Source organism: Crocuta crocuta, unplaced genomic scaffold (genome assembly GCF_008692635.1).
Source record: "Crocuta crocuta isolate KB4526 unplaced genomic scaffold, BGI_CrCroc_1.0 scaffold167, whole genome shotgun sequence".
Taxonomy (NCBI): domain Eukaryota; kingdom Metazoa; phylum Chordata; class Mammalia; order Carnivora; family Hyaenidae; genus Crocuta; species Crocuta crocuta.
Genome location: NW_027532406.1, coordinates 1,688,334 through 1,712,241, shown reverse-complemented (window position 1 = coordinate 1,712,241; position 23,908 = coordinate 1,688,334). Strand labels below are relative to the sequence as shown.

Below are 23,908 nucleotides of genomic sequence, written 5' to 3'. Positions count from 1 at the left end.
TTAGTTGTCTGAAGTCTTGACCAAGTCATGTCTCAGTTATCCTTTTGCAAAATGGGCCAACAGTGCTACCTTACACGGTTGTGTTAAGGTTTACTGATAATCTGTATAAAGTACCTGTCCCACAGTAGGTGTCAGAAAATGGTTGGTATTATAGTTTAGTGCCTTCTTTTCTCTTCTTTTTAAATGATATATTGAGGAGAAATTTACATAACATTAATTTAACCGTTTAAAGTGAACAATTCATTGGCACCTGGGTGGCTTAGTTGTTTAAGCCTCCTACTCTTGATTTTGACTCAGATCATGAGATCCAGTTCCATATCTGGCTTGGGATACTCTTTCTCCAGCGCTCTCTTGCTCTCTCTTTTGGAAGGAAGGAAGGAAGGAAGGAAGGAAGGAAGGAAGGAATTGAACAATTCAGTGACAGTGCATTCACAGTGTTGTGTGACTGCCACCTTTGTCTAGTTCCAACCGATCTAAAATAAAATCCCTGGGTGTGGGGGAGAGGGGAACGGGGGTGATGGGCATGGAGGAAGGCACTTGTTGGGATGAGCACTGGGTGTTATATGGAAACCAACTTGACAGTAAACTAAGGAAAAAAAGAAAATAAAATCCCTTACCCATTAAGTAGTTTCTCCTCATTCCTTCACTCCCCAGGCCCCACCAGTCTATGTTGTATATATGGGTTTATCTTTTCTGGATGTTTCGTATAAATGGAATTAGACGAAAATGTATGACTTTTTGTGTCTGGCTTCTTTTCTAACAAATATCACCATATGGATGATGTTCGATGTTGTCAGACAGCAGATATTTGTTAACTGAGGACACTATTTTGAGCAACTGTGCCAATAGTCTGTGCTGGGTGGTTACAGAAGAAACAAAGTTAAGGTCTCTTAAGCAGTGTATGTTCTGTTTCAGAAGATACTGCTGAGATTTGTGGAGCCTCACTCAGTTACATAACAGGCTATGAAAAAATCCAGGAGCATGTAAAAGTGAGAGAACTAAAAATAACTGTTAGCAAGTTAAGACCCAGGATGACAAAAGAGTAAACTCTATTGTTAATCTTTAACCACTGTTTTTGGCTCATCTATAATCTTATGACTCAAGTATTATGACACTGATTTTGAAACAACACACAGCTTTAGTGAAAACTTTGAGGAGGTTTCACATAATATTTATGATCCAGGGTATTTTGACTCTTCTTATGCTGACATGAATATTTCTGAATAGTGTTGATATTTATATAATACGAGTGAAGCCAGAAGCTCGTGTTGGACTAAGCATTTCTCTAGATCTGTTTAGAATAGTTTGTAATGAATGATGTAAATACATCCATACAACCATATAATTTACTGATATTATTTTGTAGTTAAAAATAAAGTGATTGAAACCCTTAGAAAATAGAATAATTTAATTTGATGTGGTGTGAGTCCTCAGAATTAATTTCAAATAATTCACTCCTTTTTTTGATAGCTTTTTTAGTCCAACTTTCATTTTATAGAAAAAAATGAGAATAATGATTTTTAGGGTATTTGTGATAGAATGTCCTATCTACCTACATGTGAAACAAATCTTGGTGCTCTGAAAAAGAGAAGTGGTGTGGATACTTGCAAATTGGGGAAAAAAGCATTTCTGTTTGATTTTTGAATAAATTATGCTTTTTTTTTGCTGTAGATTTGTCTTTCTAGTTAGATACTGTTTAGAGTAAAATTAGTTTTCAATCTATTCTCTTAGTGTATACCAATTTACAGTGGGGCCATTGGGATGTCAGAAACAAACTTGCCTAAGATTAAAAAATTTGCTGTGGATAATATACAAAGTGGATGTGTTTAGTTGAGAATTGGCTACAGATAAGAGACTACTTATTTTGTTCCTCTTCTAGCTGTGTGTGTGTGTGTGTGTGTGTGTGTGTGTGTGTATGTGTGTGCGCGCGTGCATATGCGCAGGCTTTAACACGGATGCTGCTTGTAGCACAGAGCTGCTGAGTTACATCTGCTTCTGCCTAATTAACTCGGTTGGTTGGTGTCAGATGAGAGCTAATTTTAAGATTAAATTGAAGAGTGGGGTGTGTGTCTGTGGTTGGGGAGAGGAGAAGGAGGATATAAGGTTGCTTGTTTGTTTTGTATAAGATAAAAATGAAATTATTCACAGTATTGTTTTAAATTTAGTTTTTTGCCTTTGAAGTGAATGTGATCACTGTTCACTGTTGTCGTAAAGTGTGATCTGTGTCAGTACATATTTAGTATTGTGGAAATTGTTACATCCTTCTCTGAGGTGCAATTATTGGCCCTATCTTGATTATCCAATCAGTAATTGGTGCCAGGTGACCTTTGGGTGAAATAGTGAAAGTTCCCTGGGAAAGTTAAAACTGTGCTTCAAACACCAATTGCCTTCTCCCCCCCCAGACAAAATGTTCTACCTGCCTGGCTATTTGAGTAATACCAATTTTCTTTTCCTCCTTGATGAGATTCTTGCTTAGGCTCTGTCACAACCTGGAGGACAGATCTGGTCTTAAAGAAGAAGAAATCTTTTTTTTTATTTGAGAGAGAGAGTGTGTGTGTGTGCGTGCTTGCACATGTAAGCAAGCATAGGCGGGGCAGAGAGAGAGAGAGAGAATTTATTTATTAAGCAGGCTCTGCTGAGCACAGACCCCTATGCAGGGCTTGATCTCACAACTCTGAGATCATGCATGACCTTCCCTCACAAGAGTTGGACACTTAATCGATTGAGCTACCCAGGCACCCCCCAATTTTTTTAAAAGTATATTTATTTCGAGAGTGAGAGAGAGTGCATACACATGCAAGCAGAGGATAACACACACAGAGAGAGAGACAGAGAGAGAGAGAGAGAAAGAGAATCCCAAGCAGGCTTTGTGCTGTCAGTGTGGAGCATCGTGTAGGGCCTGATCTCATGAACGTTGAGATCATAACCTTAGCTGAAATCAAGAGTCAGGTGTTTCACCATCTGAGCCTCCCAGGCATCCCCAAAATTTATTTCTTTAAGTACTGCTTTGGGGCTTCCGTTTCCTGTTCTGAATTCCATGTTCTTAAAAACCCTTTACTGGTAGGAAAGAGTTAATAAAACACCAAAAGTAAAGTGCTTGTAAACTCATAGCAGTTGTTTGGATTGGATAGTTGTGAAGATCCCCGAGATGGTTTCTGAATTTGAGGGATTTCCTTATGCCCAAATTAACATTTACTTTTTTTTTTTTTCCTTTGGCAGATTTGCTTGAAGATCTGGACAATCTTCTTTTTTGTCATGGACTATTAAAACATTTGGAGTTCCAATTCTGGTATTTTCCTTTATTTTATTATATTTTTAAGATATAAAATGTCAGTCTTATTGAAATGTGTTGGAAATGGATGGAATAATTCCTTTGATTGTGTGTAAAGGTTGTGCTATTAGCTTGTCATAAAGGTATATTATGCATATTTATTAGTTTTTGTTTTAATGTATGTTTATTTACTTGTGTAACCAGAATGCCTAAGAGCACATTTGCAATGTTGGATACTTTACTGTGACCTCTTCTGCTTCCTGTAGTTGTATTTTGTGCAATCAAATTAAATTAGTTGATTCATCCTGAATAAATGGTGAGAGATGAAATAATTACTTGGGCATAGTGAAATGTTTTGTAATGAAATTTTGCCCCAAACCATTTTACTTTGGAAAAATGTGTCCTTTTCTAAACTTACTAACACAAACTGATTCCGTGTTCTATCTTGAAAGTAGTTGCACAATGAAAGCCAGCGATTCTATTCCTAAATATATCAATTCCAAATTTAACATTTTTTCAGTGATTTATATAATGACACAAGGGGAGCACTTGTTAGATTTGCAGATGACATAGATGACAGAATCAAGGTTCAAAATGATCTAACAAGTTGGAAGATAGATTCAAACCAACAAAATGAACTTGTAGTGTAATAAATTTTAGATCCCAGCATTTATATTTGCACAAGGAAGAGAATGGAAAGACTCAGCTTGACAGCATTTTTGAAAGAAGAGCTGGGATTTTTAGTTGGACTGTGTGCTTGGCATGAGTCAGTTGTGTGGCAAGGCTGTTAAGAAAGTTCATGTAACCTTGAGTTACATTTATACTTGGCATTATAATGCCCGGACTGCCAGATTTTAAGATGGACGTTAGCCAAACTAGTGAGCAACCAAAGGAGGGAGGTGCTTAGAAGCCACGTGGTAGAAAGTGTTAAGGGTGGATATGAGTGGTCTCAAGTGGAAAGAGTGGAGTTTAGTTTTATTTTGTTTTATTTATTTTATTTATTTTTGAGACAGAGAGACAGAGCATGAGAAGAGGAAGGGCAGAGAGACAGGGAGATACAGAATCTGAAGCGGGCTCAAGGCTCTGAGCTGACAGCATAGAGCCCGATGTGAGGCTTGAACCCATGATGTGAGATCATGACCTGAGCCAGAGTTGGAGGCTTAACTGACTGAGCCACCCAGACGCCCCTGGAGTTCAGTTTTAGAATGGAGTTCACTTTTAGTGATTTTTCAAACGATTTTTATTTTCAAATATTTGAAGTCTTGTCATATTAAAGAATTAATATGAAATTTTTGAGATTGTTCTAGGGAAACCAGGACTAGAGGGTAGCAATAATGGGAAGAAAGATTTTGGCCTTTATGAGCAAGAAATATATTACTACAGTTAGAGTTCTTCAACAGTGGAGAGAACTGCCTCAAAAGTGACAAATTCTCCATCAGTGGAAGTATTTTGAGACTTGATGGCCCATCTGTTGGGGTTATTGAACACGGGATCTTTTACTGGATAACTAGAGATTAGATGGGATGACCTGTGCAATCCCTTTAGCCTTACGTTTCTGAATCTGAGGGGGAAAATGGAGTGAATCTCTGGTTTACTGATTGCAAAGAGGACAGTCCTTTTTAAACTGCCTCTTTTAAGCTGACTGAGCAAGTACAGTTCAGTGGCCCAGTTTTTCAGCAGCAGAGCAAATGTTATGTTTTTCATCATATCTGGCTAAAGTTGTTTTTTTTTTTAATTTGTTTTAATGTTTATTTTTGAGAGTGAGAGAGACAGTGAAAGTGGGGGAAGGGCAGAGAGAGAATCTGATACAGGCTCCAGGTTCTGAGCTGTCAGCCCAGAGCTTGATGTGGGGCTTGAACTCATGAACTATGAGATCAAGACCTGGCTGAAGTCAGACACTTGGCTGACTGAGCCACCCAGGTACCCCATATCTGGCTAAAGTTTTGAGGAAAGACACTATTTTCCCTTTTAGGTACATTATATAAATAACCAGAGATAAATTTAATTTTAAAAAATGAGACATTTTTTAAAACTTACAGATACTCCATTAATGGAAGTGATGATAGCTACTGTATATTGTATATTAGATATCATATTTACTTAGCTCTCTTAATACTCCTGTGAGGGATATATATTATTATTACCCAATAGGTAAGGTGACTGACACTTAAGTCACTCACCTAGGGTTTCTCCACTAGATGTTGGTAGAACTGGTATTCGTAACATTAGTCTGATTCCAGAGGCAGAACTAGCTGGAACAGGCAGTTGTGGTTCAGGTGAACACAGCACTCAACTTCTATTTTAGAATAATGGCATTTGAGCCTTAAGTTTTACTATTGACTGTTACCTTGTGTGAGTTCCGTCTTTCCCTGAACCTTAGTTTATCCATAGACTTGACTTGCAGATTAAATGATAAGTTAAATGTGAGCATACTCTGTAAACTTTAAATTCTAAGAAGAGTTAAGATATGAATGTTTTTAGTGGAAGGCAAGATTAGAGTTCAGATCTGAGCCATCTCCCAGGCCAGGGCACTTCGCCTGGTGTTCTTTGCAGGTGTATTCAATACAGATTGAAGATACTGGTTTTGTTGTATACTAGAGGCTCTCAGAGCCATACCACCGTCTACCTGGGATCAGATTTGCATGAACCTTCCTTGTATTGAGCCAGGTATTAAGATACCTAGGATGGTATATTATTTAAAAGGTGAAGGGTTATGTTACCATATTAGTTTCAGTTTCTCAACCTGTGGGTTAGAGAGTGTCACAGACCCTTTGCAAAGGGATGGGAGGATATGATTTCATAGAAGTGACTCGATGGCAAATTTTCTTATGTGTGAGACTTGGGAAATATAATATCTAGGTGAAATAGAAGAATCAGGATTATTGCCTTTTTTCTTTAAGTTGAAGTTTTTTTTTTTAAGCTTATTTATTTTGAGCAAGCATGCATGTGAGCAGGGGAGGAGCAGAGAGAGGGAGAGAGAGAATCCCGAGTAGGTTCTGTGCTATCAGCACAGAGCCTGATATGGGCCTCAATCCTATGAACCATGAGATCATGACCTGAGCTGAAATCAAGAGTCAGACACTTAACCGACTGAGCCACCCAAGCGCCCCTCTCATCCTTATGATTTTCCTAGTAACATTTTCTATTCTCTAGCCCACTTTATTTTAAAAATACAGTATATAATAAATATACAAAATGTGTTGATCAACTGTTTATGTTATTGGAAAGGCTTCCAGTTAACAGTAGGCTATTAGTAGTTAAGTTTTTGGGGAGTCAAAAGTTATAGGTAGGTTTTTTACTATGTGGGGGTTGGTGCCCCAATCCCCCATATTGTTCGAGCCAGCTGTACTTTCATCAGATTTTTTTTGTGTCGTAGACTCATTCTTTGAGGTTGGTTTTATGTTTAGAATAGACATAAATCTTGAACCACTCATGTAATGTTATTAATTTCGATAAAGATTAATCCATTAGATAAGTACTAAGGTGTTATCTTCTAAATGTCCCATAAATGATTTCATAGTAAATAACAAGTGAAAATCCTAAAAAAATTTCCTTCTCAGAATGTGACCCAATTTCTGGTTAGGAAATATAGTCACTGTGGCTTTGTTACATAATACTTGCCTGTCATTACTTCTGTGAGCCTTTTTCATCTGAAAAGAAATACTAAAGAGTCTTTTATTTTTCAGAGTTCCATTATTAAGGACCTTTCCCTCCCTTTTATCCTTTAAGGTCTTTATTTCCTTGTGAAATATGTTCTTCACCTGAATGCCGTCTTTCCTGTTGGTCAAATAAGACAACTATCAACATTGCCTGTGTGTCCCGTTTTTAATCTCTTAAGGATGGATGTTTGTGAGGTTTTGTTCAGTAAGGTCTGGAATATTCTGCCCATTTGTTGAATGGTAAATGACTTTTAAATGTTCAAGTTCTGTTAAATAACAAGGAGAACCTCTATGGGTAACTTTGGTATTGAAGTCATTTGTCAACCATGGTAAAACTTGCAAACCCACTTTATACTGAGTGGATTCTTGAAGCTATACAGAAAATAAAAAAGCAAAAGCAAAGGCCCTCTGAAGAGAGAATCTGCCATGCTGTCAGCACTTCCCATGGGTTGGATAAGAAGACGGTCTCTGAACAGCTGGAACTCAGTGTTCAGGATGGCTCAGTTCTTAAAGTCACCAACAAAGGCCTTGCCTCCTATAAGGACCCAGACAACCCTGGGCGCTTTTCATCAGTTAAACCAGGCACTTTTCCTAAGTCAACCAAGGGGTCTAGGGGATCATGTAATGATCTCCGCAATGTGGATTGGAATAAACTTTTAAGGAGAGCAATTGAAGGACTCGAGGAGCCAAATGGCTCCTCCCTGAAAAACATCGAGAAGTATCTCAGAAGTCAAAGTGATCTCACAAGCACCACCAACAACCCAGCCTTTCAGCAGCGGCTGCGACTAGGGGCCAAACGCGCAGTGAACAATGGGAGGTTACTGAAAGATGGACCGCAGTACAGGGTCAATTATGGAAGCTTAGACGGCAAAGCAGCTCCCAAGTATCCCAGTGCTTTCCCGTCCTCGCTACCACCTGTCAGCCTTCTACCCCATGAGAAAGACCAGGTAAGTAAAGACAATTTTAATATATTCTATATATTGCCCGTCTGTCTTGTACAGTTTCAGTTAAATTTTATATGGGCAAAAGTTCTGAGTGAAGTTGAATAAAATCAAATCTTTTGCTTTAGAGCAGGCTTTTATATTTTAAAATGTATATATAGTTTTTCAGTATAAATTGTTCTATACCATTTTACTATGTATTGGGGGCTTCCTCACTAGGAAGAGTTTAATGTGATGATTTTGCCATTTGTTTTTTTAAACGCTAATTGCTAATTGGTGAGTGCTTAAAGGGACCTGGGTAGTAACTTTAATTCTTCTTTGTCAAGGCAGGACCACCGTATATATTTCAAAAGTCTGAGAAAGGCCATTGTATATTTTTCTCTTTAAAAATTTAAAAATTACTTAGAATTTCTCTTTTCAGCTTTATTGAGATATAATTGATAAATTTTCTTTATTATTTTCAGAGAAGACAACTCTATAGACTAGTAAATCATGTTAATACTGATAACCTGTACATTCCTGAAATTGTTTTAATATGTGACCTAAATCCTGCCTGTTTTAATTTAATTTATTATTGTCTAATTCTCAGTGGGTGAAAGTGAATGTTTATTTTGTGTCATACCATATCTTTTCTTTTACTGTTTAGTTTGTCTGGGTCTTATGTTATTTCTGGAGTATTTCTACATATATGGCAGATTTCTCACTTATACATATAAGTGACTGCTATAATTTAAATCTTGATTGAATAGGATTTTTGTTTTGTTTCAAAGCTACTGAAATTGCCTCCCAAACTAAAACCTGAGTAGAGCAATAACACATTGTTTATAATAATTTAGGCCTTCATTGTTGGCAGAAAGAGTAGTTGTAGGCGTTGACTACATTTCTAGAAGTGACCAAAACACAAGCGTTAAGAAAAGTCATGCACCTGATGGCTTGTTTTTCCTCTTTGGATACTGCCGGCTCTTGAGATGGACTCTACTTCCCTCATTGGTTTAAGCTGATAGAGACCCAGCTCTAGAAACTGGGTAGGACCAGGGGATTTGCCTTTCTACTGACTAATCTAAACCCTAGCATTCCATTCTTCCTTCCTTCCTTACCCTCCCTCCATCTGTCTGTCTTTCTTTCTTGAATCTATCTATCTATCTGTCTATCTAGAGAAAGCATGAGTTGGGGAGGGGGCAGAGGGTGAGAGACAGAGAATCCTTTTTTAAAAATTTTTTAATGCTTTGTAATTTCTGAGAGAGAGAGACAGCATGAGGAGGGGAGGGCCAGAGAAAGAGGGAGATACAGAATCTGAAACAGGCTCTAGGCTCTGAGCTAGCTGTCAGCACAGAGCCCAGTGTGGGTCTTGACCCCACAAACTGTGACATCATGATCCGAGCTGAGGTCGGGTGCTTAACCAACTGAGCCACCCAGGTACCCCGAGAGAGAGAATCTTAAGCAGGCTCCATGCTCAGAGCCAAGCCCAGTGTGGTGTTTGATCCCCCGACTCTGGGATCATGACCTGAACTGAAATCAAGAGTGCTCAACTGACTGAACCAACAAAGAGCCTAAACAAGATGCTCAACCGACTTACCTAGGCGCCCTAAGATTTTTTTTTTAAATACTCTGTATACCCAAAGTGGGGCTCGAACCTAGAACCTCTAGATTGAGGGTCTCATGCTGCACTGACAAGCCATCTAGGTGCCCCCAATATTTCTTTCTTTCTTTTTTTAAGTTTTTTTTTTTTAAGTGTTTTTATTTATTTCTGAGAGAGAGATTGACAGCGTGAGCAGGGGAGGGTCAGAGAGAGAGGGAGACACAGAATCTGAAATAGGCTCCGGGCTCTGAGCTGGCTGTCAGCACAGAGCCCGACGTGGGGCTCGAACCCACCAACCGTGTGAGATCATGACCTGAGCTGAAGTCGGATGCTCAACCGACTGAGCCACCCAGGTGCCCCTCTTTTTTTTTTAAAATGTTGGTTTATTTGAGAGAGAGAGAGAGAAAGCGAGCGAGCAGAGGAGAGGCAGAGAGAGAGAGGACAAAGTATCTGAAGCGGGCTATGTGCTGATAGCAGTGAGCCTGACACAGGACTCAAACTCATAAACTGTGAGATCATGACCTGACTGAAGTTGGATGCTCAACCGACTGAGCCATCCGGGCACCCCCACATTTATTTATTTCTTAATTTTATTTTTATTAGTTTTCCTCACATTAGTTTATCTTTTAGTGGTATTTGTGTAAACAGCCCCCAATTCTTTGTGAGAAAATGTGATCATAAAGAGAGAAGTAAGTAAACCTACAGAAAAACTTATTTTAATAACATTTGTTTCAAAAAAAAATATCCTGAGTGACTCAAATCCTAATTCCTCTGTCTGACAAAGCCATATTAAGCACTTTTGTTTCTCATTAAATATTTTTTATAGGGGCGCCTGGGTGGCTTAGTCGGTTAAGCGTCCGACTTTCGCTTAGGTCATGATCTCGCGGTTCGTGAGTTCGGGCCCCGCGTCGGGCTCTGTACTGACTGCCAGCTCAGAGCCTGGAGCCTATTTCAGAGTCTGTGTCTCCCTCTCTCTCTGACCCTCCCCTGCTCACGCTGTCTCTCTCTCTCTCTCCTAGAAATAAATAAAACATTAAAAAAAAATAAAAAAAATTTTTATAAAAGCTTATATATACCATGAGGAAATTTCTTAAGGAATATAGAGCCATTTCTTGATGGATTTGGATATCTTTGTTTTCAAAATCTGTAAATTACCCTGAAGTATATTAAGGTTCTATAACTACTAGGTACATGGACTAATTCAGACAGCTTTAGGTAGTTTAATAGTATTTTTCAATAAATTTGTGATCCAGATAGGAGTCACTACAAATTTTCCAGTCCCTGTTTTATCCTTTCTTTAACCTTGCCCATCATTTCTTGCTAACCTTATCTTTTTTTTTTTTTTTCATGCAGCATCTCTTTGAAAGTATTTTTAGTCTAAAGGAAAATTCATGTCTGGAAGTGTCTAGGATTGAGAACAGAGTAATTTATTGCTTAGCATGCAATTGTTACTGTTCTTTCTATGATGCTGATCTTTTCATATTGTCTAGTTAGCAACATCATAGAACAAGGAAAATAGAGGAAATGAGTCCTAGAATGTTTACTTGATGACTTTACTTGATGTAATTCTTACAAAAGAACAAATAAAAATTAATAAAAATCATAGCAAGTCAGTTTGGCCACAATGTATTGGATTGTTTGTATGATATATTGCAGTAGTATTTTACCTTGGTGAAAATGTCATATTGCCCTTTGAGATTACAAGTGGTAAATAGTTTAAAACCATGTAAAATTGGTAAATAATTGTAAAAGAAATTCTTAACCTGGGTCCATGAATGGGCTTGGGATAGATAGGCCACAAATCCCCAGAAATCGAATATAAAGTTGTCGGTATCCATATGTTTTTCTAGGGTTAGGGTCTATTGCTTTTTGTTGTTGTTTTTGTTTTAATCAGATTCTCAAAGGGATTCAAAATGTCAAATAGGCAATGTAAGCATTTTAGTACTGTAGAAAATATTTGCTGTTTCTTATACTAAAACCATAATGTATTAATTGTTGGTTTTTTATTGTTCTTTAGCTTCTGTACTTGGATCTTAATGTAGACTGGTTGTACTATAGTTTCATGTATATAGGACTTTCTCTAATATATTTGAAGGGCAAATTATCATTGTTCTTGATTTGCTAGAAATTTGTAGATTTTGCATTGTGGGAGGACATTTATGATATAAAAGACAACTGTTTGTACAGAGATGGAGTAATCTCACAATTTAGTCAACTAATGTCTCAGAGAAGCTGTTACTCTAGTTACTTTTGCTGAGCAGTTCCATTTAATTGTGAAAATGAAACAAAAATAGTAAAAATAATAACATTTCTTAAGTGTTAAATGCTGGCTGTATTCCAAGTGCTTTTACATTTATTATCTCCTTGACTTGTCACAATAAGTGTGAGGGCCATAAGATTATTATCCTTATTTTGCACATGAAAAACTAGGACTCAAAGCCTAAGTAATTTGTCATATCACTTACAGAGCTAGTGAGTGATGAAGCCAAGATTCTAAGGAGACAGTGTGACTCTAGACCTCTTTACTGCTGAGCTGTATACTGGTTAACAGTGGTGGCTTTTCAGTAACAGTAAAAGTATTTCTTCCATTTCCTCAACTGTTTAGAAGCTGTTTTCCCCCAACAAATAGATTTCTGGTATTTTAAATTTGAATTTTTTTAATGTTTTATTTCTGAGAGAGAGAGGGGGAGAGAGAGAGAGAGAGAGAGAGAGAGCCACAGCGTGAGTAGGGGAGGGTCAGAGAGAGAGGAAGTTACAGAATCTGAAGCAGGCTCCAGGCTCTGAACTAGCTGCCAACACAGAGCCCTACACAGGGCTCGAACCCAGGAACAGTGAGATGATGACCTGAGTCGAAGTTGGATTGCTTAACTGAATGAGCCACCCAGGCGCCCCTGGTATTTTAAATTTGATAGTTGCAGTGAGCTTATTACAGTTTTTAAAGCAGGTGCTATTTATAATATTAGCAATGTGGAAAAGCAGTAGGGAATGTGGTAAATCTGTGTCTAATTAGATTTAACATCATCATCATTCCTATGCATGGCTCCTAGGAAGAATACAATGCAAGTTAAAATAGAAGGGCTTCTTCCTTTCTGAAATGTAATTGCACATCTTCTGATAGTCTAGAATTCAAATTGGATATTACCACACTGGCTCCTTAGCATAACTTCTTTGTATTTATTTAAGAAAGCTCTCTTTGGTGAGGTGATATGGAAATGAATTAAACCACTGAAGATAAAACTTTATCTTTGACTTGGTGAGCGAACTCCTAAAGGATAGTATTAGTGTTTCTCATTAAAAGTGGTAAAGCTCAATTAGGTCAGATTATGAGGACTTTGGAAAGTCAAATATTCTGAGAGGCTTCAGTTATCACCACACACTTTGTAGCGTTAAGATTCCATTTGAATATTTGAGCTTTAGCACTTTTATGAAATGCTGTTCAATTTTAAACAGAGTCCTTGGTATTTCACTTTATTGGGGGTATTTTGCTGTAATTTATAAAGTATCAAATATTGGTATGTTTTCAGTACAGTACATAATATGGGCACTCTCATTTTTGGCTGCTATAGTTGGAAAGGGAGATGCTTCTAATATTGGTGGGTCTTTTGACATTTTTTCTTGAAGAAATGAAATCTTACAGAAGCCTTCAAACAGAATTACAAAAGCAATGATAATGTCCCTAAGAAAAAAGTGAATATGAGTTTATGATCTGAATGGGGCTGAGAGACAAAATTGTGTTAAAAATCACTTGTGGTCTTGGCTTGTTCAGTTGTTTATTCTGTTTGTCCCCCACTCCCTTCTAGGGAGATACTTTACTAGGGCTTTGGCAGTTTTATTAGTATGAAATGTTTCTATAAATATAAGATTAACGTACATCCTACATCACTTTCTTGTGTTGTGTAAATGCCATAAATAAAAGAACTTTATTTTTAGATTCCTTTCTTTGGTTTTCTCCACTTTGTCTTTGCCTCTCTAGTCGCATTATCCCTGCCCTAGAGAGACCCTCCTTGTCTTTCTCTGGGACTTTTCCAATTGCCTGCACTTTGTGAGAGACCATTCACTAGTCCATATTGTTCTTTGATGTGGCAGGCTTCCAGAAGTCTCTCGGCCCTAGGGGAATTGTTCATAGTCTCAGACTCTGGATCTTTTTGGCAGAAATGTGTATATTTTTTTTATCTGCTAATTATAGAGAGTCCAAGTGTCCTCCTCTCTGTCGACCTTCTTAGTTTTCCTTTGAATTGGTGTCCTTTGTATTGCAGATGTCACATTTTTCTCAAAGAGTGCTTAGCTATGTGTATTCAGCTGAAAGTTGGATAAAGCCCTAAACATTGCAAAATATACTCTTTGTATAACCTGAATTTTGGAATTGGTATGGATGAAAGTCAGTTTTAGAATGACTACAGTCAGACAGAAACCTATTACGATGTGGAAGCCTAGATGGATCAAATACCTGCTGTTTCAGGGTCAGGGAAGGAAAAATATTGTAGTTTATGTTGTTCCTCTAATTAAGCTTCAGTAGTTCTTCCAAATAGCAGACTATCTGAGGACTGCTTTTGTGAGCAGATAATACCAGTTGTTGAGGCATTATTGAGAGAGCACTTGGATTGTCTCAAACTAGTTAGTCGGGTCAAGGGAAAGATAAAATGAAGAGTGAATGAGTCTTTCTGTTGTACTCAGAGGCATGACAGCTTGTTCCACTTTTGAGCTTTTATCAAGATGGGACTTGTCTAGACTTCTAATGAAATAGGCTTCAGGTAAAGTGGCAACATTATGTCAGGATTTTTGACTGTGAAAATGAGTCTTAAACATTCTTTTTAACTCTTTGGATCTTAGATGGTTTTGATACTTGGAGCTGCCTTTTAGACAACACATCATCCTGTCCTGGAATACACACACACACACACACACACACACACACACACACACACACACACACGTGTATATATATTTTCTGATTTCCTAATGGTATTTTCTTCTAAGCATTAGGGATGCTAAGGGTGTGGTGTTTTGAATAATTCTGGATATTTTCAGCAACTTTTCAGGGACTTACTGTTGTATTCCATATACCTGTTGGGCTTGTAACGGCTCTATTTGTTACACGTGCAGTGCCAAGAAAATCATTGTTTTATCGCTTTGAAGTTACTTACCAGTTACATGATGTTTGCCAATTTATTCTGATTGTATCTGGGATGGCAAAGGTTTTCATTCATTCTTTCTCTTCAAACTTTATTTAGTAAATAGTATGTTTTAATGTTTCTCAGAATGAGTCTATATTTTATGTGTATTCTTTGTACCTTAATAATGCACAAAGGGTACACGAGAAAATGCCATTGTTTATCTTTGCAATGGCAAATTTTGATTGTAACTCCATGACTTCTTGTTTTGTTTACAATTTTCTTGGCTGGTATATTAACCTACAGTAGATTTGATGAAACTGTTCATCTCTAGTTATGGCAACATTTCAAATGTGAATCTGCATCTTAGGTACTTTGATCTTTCCGATCTATTAATATTTCTTAGTACATAAACATCAATTAGCCTACTAAATTAAAGTTAGCAAATGAGTCAGCCATGTAATTTGTCTGTGACATTTTGAGTTAGCAGGGCCATGAGAAAAATATGTTTTTATTTGTGTGGTGGTGCTCTCATCTCCCTGTCCTCAGGTGGTGATGGCAGTTTATACATGTAAGAAATGGAGGTATGGCAAGCGCACGTTGTGAAATGCTAATCCTTGTTCCCAGGCTTCTGCTTCTGCTTGGGGCTGGGCTTCAGGAGCTGTAATCTGCATACTGTCGCCTTTCCTTTTACAAATGAGCCTTTTAATTAGCAGAATATTAATATAGAGTCTAACTTTTTGTTGTTTTATGACAGGTAGTATTTTGAGAAATTTGCAAAATGAACCATATGGGCCAAAGTTCTAGAGTGAAGGGTATTAGATTTAAACTGCGAATCTGGCCTTTACAAAGCTACAGAATAAATACTAATCAGTGGTCTAAGTAAAATCCAGGAAGGATTTGTGTTAATTTGACAAGTAGGTTTAGAGTTCTTTAGCCATTATTTTTTAGAAACCAGCTTTGTTCATACATCCTTTCTCTAATTTGCTTCACTTTTGATCTTTGATAAAACCAGCTGCAATTTTGTTTCATTAACAAACTTAACTGTTTAACAGATGTTTGTTTTGGCTTGATTGTGTCCTTTCTATTAGAAACAGCATAACATACATAGAAACCATGCTGGGCCTTTTCCTGTCTGTAGCTAGACAGGCGGTTCAGAAGAACAACTTAATTTTATTTACAAGTTCAATTTTTGTTCTTCTGTACTATTATTGTAGGTATACAAACATTTTAGCTCTTGTTCCCCCTGTCAGGGAGGTCTTTTGTTCTTAATCCTCCATCTGTTAGTCTGGTACCCTCCCCCTCCCCCCTTTTTTAGCTTTACAAAATCTTAGCACGCAGGGAAAAAGGTATTGCAGAAGAGGTAATTGAGATATCAATGACTCTTCTACAGTTCAAGGGAGGGAATGGGACTAGCCTGGTGAATTTAGATAATTTCTTCCATCTTCTTTGATGTCAGTAAGCTGCCATATGGACAGCAGTGAGGCCTACAGGAAGGAGGTGAGCTTTGGTCTGGGCTGCCTGTGATACTCAAAGAGATGTGAGCTGGCAGCCAGAGGCAGGCAGCACTTGAATGTTTCTGTAGTCGTTTCTGATGCGGCCAGTCCTGATTTTTGTCCGTGGTTTATTGCCGTGCTTGTGACTCTCTTAGATCATAAATGGGAATGATGAAATTCAAGAAAGAGAGGTAAAGCTTAAATGCGGTAAGAGAAATAATAGGAGAAGCAAAGAATACTCAAACTAAAATACAGTATTAAAGGACATCAAATGATTCTTATTTGATATTTAATCTTGTTTCCAAAACTGGCATTGTTATATAAAGGAGCTTCTACCTTATATCAAAACCCAGCCCTAGGAGCACCTGGGTAACTGGCTCAGTCAGTTGAGGGCCCCACTCTTGATTTACGCTTAGGTCATGACCTCAGGGTTGTGAGATAGAACCCCCTCCCCACCATTGGACTCTGCGCTGGGTATGGGGCTTGCTTGAAATTCTCTCCCTCCCTCTCTCTTTCTCATCCTCCCTCCCCCTCTCTCCCTCTCTCTGCTCCTCCCTTGTTTATGTGCACACAAACTTTCAAGCTCCCTCTCAAACAACCCAACCCTAGCTGTTGAGCCTTGAGATGTGAGTAATGCTGCAGAAAACAGGATCTGCTAGTGGAAGAATGTGGGCTCTTTGAAGAACATTAGTTCTTCCAGTTAGATTGCTGGCAGGTTGTGAAGAAACTAGGAAAGATAGGCAGTGGACGGAACCAGAAAGTTATTTTCCCCTTAACTTTGTAATTTGTGAAATTGCAGTATTTCTGAAAAGTTGAAAGAGTGATACAGTAAGTGCTCTATTTCTTTTACTTAGATTTACCAGTTGTTAGCATTTTGCTACATTTGTTCTTCCTCTGTCTTCTAAGTGTGTGTGTATACACAAATATGTACACATACTCATAATTTTTGGCTGAACTGTTAGAAAATAAATGGTAGATACTATGATACTAAGATGTTATGATATTAAGTCATAATAATTACATACTGAGGAACATTTTCCTATTATTTCAGAAATTCAGTAGTGAAACAAGAGTATTATCCAATTGACAGTCCACATTTTCCCAAATGACCCCTTTTGTTTTTAATTTTTTTTAATGTCTGTTTGTTTTTGAGGGAGAGAGAGAGAGAGAGAGCCAGTAAGCTTGAGAGAGGGAGGGGCAGAGAGAGACAGAGACACAGAGCAGGAAGCAGGCTCCAGGATCTGAGCTGTCACCACAGGGCCTTATGCGGAGCTTGAACTCATGGACCACGAAATCATGACTTGAGCCAAAGTTGGACATTTAAGCGACTGAGCCACCCAGGCGCCTCATAACTTAAAAAAAAAATTTTTTTTAACGTTTTATTTATTTCTGAGAGAGAGAGACAGCGTGAGCAGGGGAGGGTCAGAGAGAGGGAGATAAAGAATCTGAAACAGGCTCCAGGCTCTGAGCTGGCTGTAAGCACAGAGCCTGATGCTGGGCTTGAACCTATGAACCGTGAGATCATGACCTGAGCCGAAGTCGGACACTTAACCAACTGAGCCACCCAGGCGCCCCATAACTTTTGTTTTTAATCTGGGATCCAGTTAAGGATTGTGCATTGCATTTGGTTGTTAATTTTTTTTAAGTTTATTTTTTTTTAAGTTTATTTATTTATTTTGAGAGAGAGAAGCCATGCAGAGAGGGAGAGAAAGAATCCCAAGTAGACTCCACAGTGTCAGCACAGAACCTGATGCAAGCTTGGACTCACAATCTGTGAGATTGTGACCTGAGCAGAAACCAAGAGTCATGTTTAACTGACTGAGCCACCCAGGCACCCCTCTTTTTTTTTTTTTTTTTTTTTTTTTTTAAAGAGAGTGAGAGAGCAAGCATGAGTAGGAGGGAGGTGGGGGGTGGAGAGAGAGAAAGAAAGCGAGCAAGAACATGAATCCCAGGCAGGCTCCGTGCTTATCATGGAGCTTGACATGACACTCAGGGCTTGATCTCATGACTCTTATATCGTGACCTGAGCCGAAGTCAAGGGTCAACTGAGCCACCCAGGCACTCTGAATAGTATATCTTTAGTAGAGAACAGTGTTCCCTCTTTTTTAATTTTTTTAAATTTTTTTAATGTTTTATTTATTTCTGAGAGAAAGAGAGAGAGAGAGACAGTGTGAGCAGGGGAGGGTTAGAGAGAGAGTGAGACACAGAATCTTAAGCAGGCTCCAGGCTCTGAGCTGGCTGTCAGCACAGAGCCTGACGTGGGGCTCAAACCCATGAACTGTGAGATCATGACCTAAGCCGACTTTGACTGCTTAACCGACTGAGCCACCTAGGCACCCCCAGTGTTCCTCGTTTTTTGCTTCTCACATCAGTGAGGTTTTTTGTTGTTTATTTTTAAATTATTTTTTACAATTATTTTAATAAATTTATTTTTATTTGAGTAGAGTTGACAATAATACATCAGTGACATTTTTGACAAATGTAGGCCATTGTCTTATAGGATGTCCCACAGTTATTGTTTATCTGATTGTGTTCTCATGATCAGAATCAAGTAAACATTTTTGGCAAAAATGCTGTGCGGGTGATGTGTATTTCCTCTTGTCCTGTCAGGAGAGACTATCCTTTTAGGTTGTCTCGTTACTGGTGTTGCTTATTTGATCCATTAGTTAAGGAGCTTATCTGTTAGACCTATCTTCATAATGGCACCTTTTCTTTTTTGTAGTTAGTAAGTAATTTGTAGAGTGATACTTTGAGACCATGTGAATAACTTTTCATTTGTGTGTACTAGTTTTCTACTACTGCTACAACAAATTACCAGAAACTTAGTGTCTTAAAACAATGCAGATTTATTGTCTTACAATCCTATAGGTCAGAAATCCAACTTGGGTCCCATTGGGTTAAAATCAAAGTGTGGGCAGGGGAGTCTCTAGGGGAAGAATGTGTTTTACCACCTTTCCCATCTTCTCCGTGCTGCCTAAATTCCTTGGCTCTGGCCCCGTCCCTCGTCTTTAAAACCAGCAGCATTGCATCTCTCAGACCATTTTTCGGTAGTCACGTCTGTCTCTGACCACAGCTTGGACAGCTTTTAAAGGATTCGTGTGATTAGATTGGAGCCACTTAGATAATCCAGGATAATCTCCCCATCTCAAAGTCCTTAACTTAATCATACCTGTAGGGTCACTTTGCCATATAAGGTGACAGATTCACAGGTTCTTAGCATTAGGAAGTGGACATTGGTCGTGGTGGGGATTCATTCTTCTGTTTGCCACACAGTAGTTTCAGTATCCTCACCTGAATTAGTTTTTACAGTAGAGGCTGCAAATCTTGGAAGGTTTGGGGGCTACAATATAACACAGTCTAAGTTTGCTTAGCAAAGAATGAATCACAGTTTATGGGGGTAATGCTAGCTGAAGGCTGGGAGTCAAGAGGCCTGAGCTCTAGGTCTGACGGTACATCCTAAATCATTTCCATGAGAGCAGGAACAGGGACTGCCTCCTGCTTCCACTTAGTGTTTCGTTACTCACAAGTTGAATTGAAGGATGGATTTGGCACTAATAGCTCGAGAGTTTTTAACAATAGGAGTTTGGATATCCAAATGTTCTCTGAGAAGTGCATTTTAAGTGGTAGAGAGAAGGGTCTTTCTTTAAATGCCCACAGAGTGCATGAAAAGATATAGGATAACTTAATAGGATAGGCTCTTTTGTGACATTTTAAATACTAAGTAACAACTGAAGAATTTTATATCTATTATTTAAATTTGAATACTCAATTACAAAACTCTAAATAGGCTGAAAAAGAAATTGGCTTATTTCAAAAAGAATAATATCATGCTTACAATGTTATATCAATTATATCTCAAAGATGGAAAAATATGCAGGCAGGTATATATTATATTTTTAGTTCTTAGTAAAAACTCAGAAAAGATAAATCAAGATTCACAAAGGCGGTGAACCTCAAGTATTCTTCTTCTTTCATTTCATAGTGTTTTAGTAGAATCTTCCACAGTAGCTGTACTTAGTTGGAATGTTTTGGAAATACTGACTGTTCCAACTGTTAAAGAATAACTGTTTAGTTATCAGCCTATAAATGTGCTTTCTAGAGCTGATAAAAAAAAAGATGATCTTCTCGTCTGATGAGCTCTGACCTTCTGTAAACCTTCCAACTTATCTCATTTTCCACCAGCTATTGAAATATAACAAGATGCCAACAATTACATCCTCACAAGCATTTATACCAACTTATAAAATTATGTCTTTATTGGAAAATTGTGTAATATCTTGATTTCAATTTAGCCTGGCATGTTGGTTAGCAATAAATCTTACTAGTATGAACACGATCCTGCAGGCAGTTTGCAGAGCATTGATCAGGTGCAAATTGTATGTATTTTTCTAGCTTCTAAACATTTCAGAGCAAAATGAAATAAATAGCTATCACCGAGACCAATGCTTTTTAGATCATATTTTAATCTGGCATAGTAGAACATCACCATGTATCTTGTAGGAAATGCCTTGACTCTCCTGAAATTTCATTCTTTGTGTTTTTGACTCTTTCATTTCCCTATTTTGTCTGTGATCTACAAAAAGAGCAAAAGAGTATGGTTAAAACATGTACCTTGTAAAGTGTGCATAATATACAGCTCATACTAGATTTGAAGGCTCTAAATAAAACATGCAAGAAGATATTAATATTAAACTCTTAGTGCTTACTATGTACCAGATAAAGTTCTAGATATTTATTATATACAAAATATCATTATATGAACTCTGAGAAATAAGTACTGTTATTAATGGAATTTTACAGATNTCTTAAAAAAATTTTTTTTAATGTTTATTTATTTTTGAGACAGAGACAGTGCAAGCAAGGGAGGGGCAGAGAGAGAGGGTGACACTGAATCCAAAACAGGCTCCAGGCTCTGAGCTGTCAGCACAGAACCCGATGCAGGGCTCAAACCCACGAACTGCGAGATCATGACCTGAGCCGAAGTTCTGGTTAAGCCGAAGCTTAACCAACTGAGCCACCCAGGTGCCCTCAGATGTTAGAACTTCTTGAAAAGCTCTGGGTAAATGTCAGTGTGCAGAAGAAGTTTGGAAATCTTTGCCGAAGGCCAACTTTCTTTTATAGATGTGCAACAGAGTCTACTCGGGTGGTTGAGGAAATAGATTAGATGTGTTAACTGGGCACGGCCCTGATTCCTCCTGAAAGGGGTCTTAGAGGTGGTTCTAAAGAAAGAGGCTCTGGAGCCAGAATGCTTAGTTCAGATCCTGACTTTTCCATTGCCCAAGTCCTGTCTATGTCTCAGTTTCCTCAGCGGACAAATGGAGATAGTAACTACCCAGACTGAATAGGGATAGTTTGCTCCAATTGCTTAGCCCTCATAGCGAGGTAGTGAGCTTTTCATGGGGCGTGCTAGAAAGGGCAGCTGAGCAGGGCCAGGGTGTGGAAGGGCAGTGGCCCTTCTGCTCTTGAGGGAAAAGTGTAAATTGATGTCCTTATCACCTTGTAATGAAGACCTCCTTTCCTATTGGACACTTGCTCTAGTCACACAGGCCATGAATGGATAAAATCCATGTTTCTCTGTTGTTTCCCTATTTCCTGTTATTTAAAAAAATCAGAAAAATCCTATGTTTTCAGAGGGACACATGCTCATTGTATAGACTTTGAAAAATATAGAAAAGTTCAAGGGATGATACACCACGACTGCAAATTTCATTCCAGAGATAATTACTGATAAAAATTTTGTATTTTCTTTCAATCCTTTTCCCCCTGCATGTATATATTTGTTATATTTGAATAGAAAGAGGAATATATTAACTTATATAATATATAAGCTATGTAATTTTATGTGTTGCTTTCTAAAATCTATTGTGAGCCTTTTCCCATACTCTTGATTCTTTGCAGTGTGACTTTATTTTTTTTTAAGTTTATTTATTTTGAGAGAGTGCGAGCAGGGGAGGGAGAAAGATCGAATCCCAAGCAGGCCTCTGCAGCATGGAGCCCCACAGCAACAGCACAACCCAGAGCCTGCTGAATCTCACAAAGCATGAGATCATGACCTGAGTTGAAATCAAGAGTTGGTTGCTTAAACTGACTGAGCCAGGCACGTGCCTCACTGTGTGACTTTAAGTGACTGGTAGTGTTCCCTGTGTCTTCATGTTACAACATTTTATTTTTTAGTTTTTATTTTTTTTAAATTTTTTTAAATGTTTTATTTATTTCTAGGAGAGAGAGAGAGAGACAGCGTGAGCAGGGGAGGGTCAGAGAGAGAGGGAATCACAGACTCCGAAATAGGCTCCAGGCTCTGAGCCGGCAGTCAGCACAGAGCCCGACGCGGGGCTCGAACCCACAAACCGCGAGATCATGACCTAAGCGAAAGTCGGACGCTTAACCGACTAAGCCACCCAGGCGCCCCTCTTGTTACAACATCTTAAAAATAAGCTTTATTTATTTTTATTTATCTTATTTATTTTAAATGTTTACTTATTTTTGAGAGAGAGACAGAGTACAAGCAGGGGAGGGGCAGAGAGAGAGGGAGACACAGAATCTGAAGCAGGCTTCAGGCTCTGAACGTCAGCACACAGCCCGACGTGGGGCTCGAACTTCCAAACCATGAGATCATGACTTGAGCCAAAGTCAGATGCTTAACCAACTGAGCTACCCAGGTGCCCCTCAACATTTTTTAAAATGTTTTCTTAAAATTTTATTTTTGAGAGAGAGATACAGAGCACGAGTGGGGGAGGGGTGGGGGAGGGGGAGACACAGGATCAGAAGCAGGCTCCAGGCTCTGAGCTGTCAGCACAGAGCCTGGTATGGGGCTTGAACTCATGAACCATGAGATCATGGCCTGAGCTGAAGTTGATGCTCAACTGACTGAGCCACCAAGGTGGCTCCTGTGTTTCAACATTTAGGATGCTCCTAACTGTTTTGCTATTACAAATAATGCTGCTAGTAAAAATTTGCAAATACATAGGTAATTAGTTCCCATAGGATAGATTATTGAAGGATGTATACTGGGACATAAACATGAATTCTTTTTCTAAGGCTTTTGTAACATTTTGTCAAAAAGTAGGCAGAGGATGAGAGGCCTTAGGCATCTACTTGCTTCCTAGCCCTTTTTATCTTGCTAAGGTAGTAGAGGGAAGAGTAGATCCCTGTTACTCTCCTTTGCAGTTCTTTATAAATAACTTGAACATGTTTTATGGTTAATGGTCATTGTTCAGTAACTGTAGTGTGATTCTCTCCTCATCCTTCTTCCTGTACCCTGCAGGCAGCTGTCTTCAACTTTTTTTTTCCCATCTTCAACTCTTTTAACTGCATTTAGTCATTTCTTCTAGAAGTTAGAGCTATGTATTTTTTTTTTAATTTTTTTCTTTTTATGTTTTATTTATTTCTAGGAGAGAGAGAGAGACAGTGTGAGCAGGGGAGGGTCAGAGAGAGAGGGAGTCACAGACTGAAACAGGCTCCAGGCTCTGAGCTGGCAGTCAGCACAGAGCCCGACGCGGGGCTCGAACCCACGAACCGCGAGATCATGACCTAAGCGAAAGTCGGACGCTTAACCGACTAAGCCACCCAGGCGCCCCAGAGAGCTATGTATTTTTAAATAACATTCTTTAATACTGTTTCTTGAATTTCAACTTTAGACATTTTCTACTGACCTCTTGCTGAGGGAAAATAAGGATAAAGTTTTCTTATGCATATTCCCTTCCCATTGCCTTTCACCTCAGTGTTCAGCTTTCACTTTTGTTTAGGTCATTATTTGTATTCAGTGTTTATATTTTTATGAGATTTTTATGAGTATGCAAATAGTATTCTGCTGGAGCCGTGGAATATACTGAGCTGCTAATCAATTTTTAA

General features: G+C 38.4%; 1 protein-coding gene and 1 long non-coding RNA gene across 2 annotated transcripts in view; one reads left to right on the top strand and one right to left on the bottom strand.

Annotated features, from left to right (window-relative positions):
* The window catches only part of KAT6B (lysine acetyltransferase 6B), a 192,626-nt gene that overhangs the window by 11,171 nt on the left and 157,547 nt on the right, over positions 1-23,908 (top strand). The window contains exons 2-3 of the mRNA XM_077778727.1: positions 3,220-3,289; positions 7,001-7,877. Coding sequence (XP_077634853.1) covers positions 7,257-7,877 — 621 coding nt within the window. The 5' untranslated portion in view covers positions 3,220-3,289; positions 7,001-7,256. The remainder of the gene's footprint in view (positions 1-3,219; positions 3,290-7,000; positions 7,878-23,908) is intronic.
* Positions 20,520-23,908, bottom strand: part of LOC144243585 (uncharacterized) — a 28,639-nt gene continuing 25,250 nt past the window's right edge. Inside the window, exon 3 of the long non-coding RNA XR_013338686.1 lies at positions 20,520-20,630. This is a non-coding gene — a long non-coding RNA (uncharacterized LOC144243585). The remainder of the gene's footprint in view (positions 20,631-23,908) is intronic.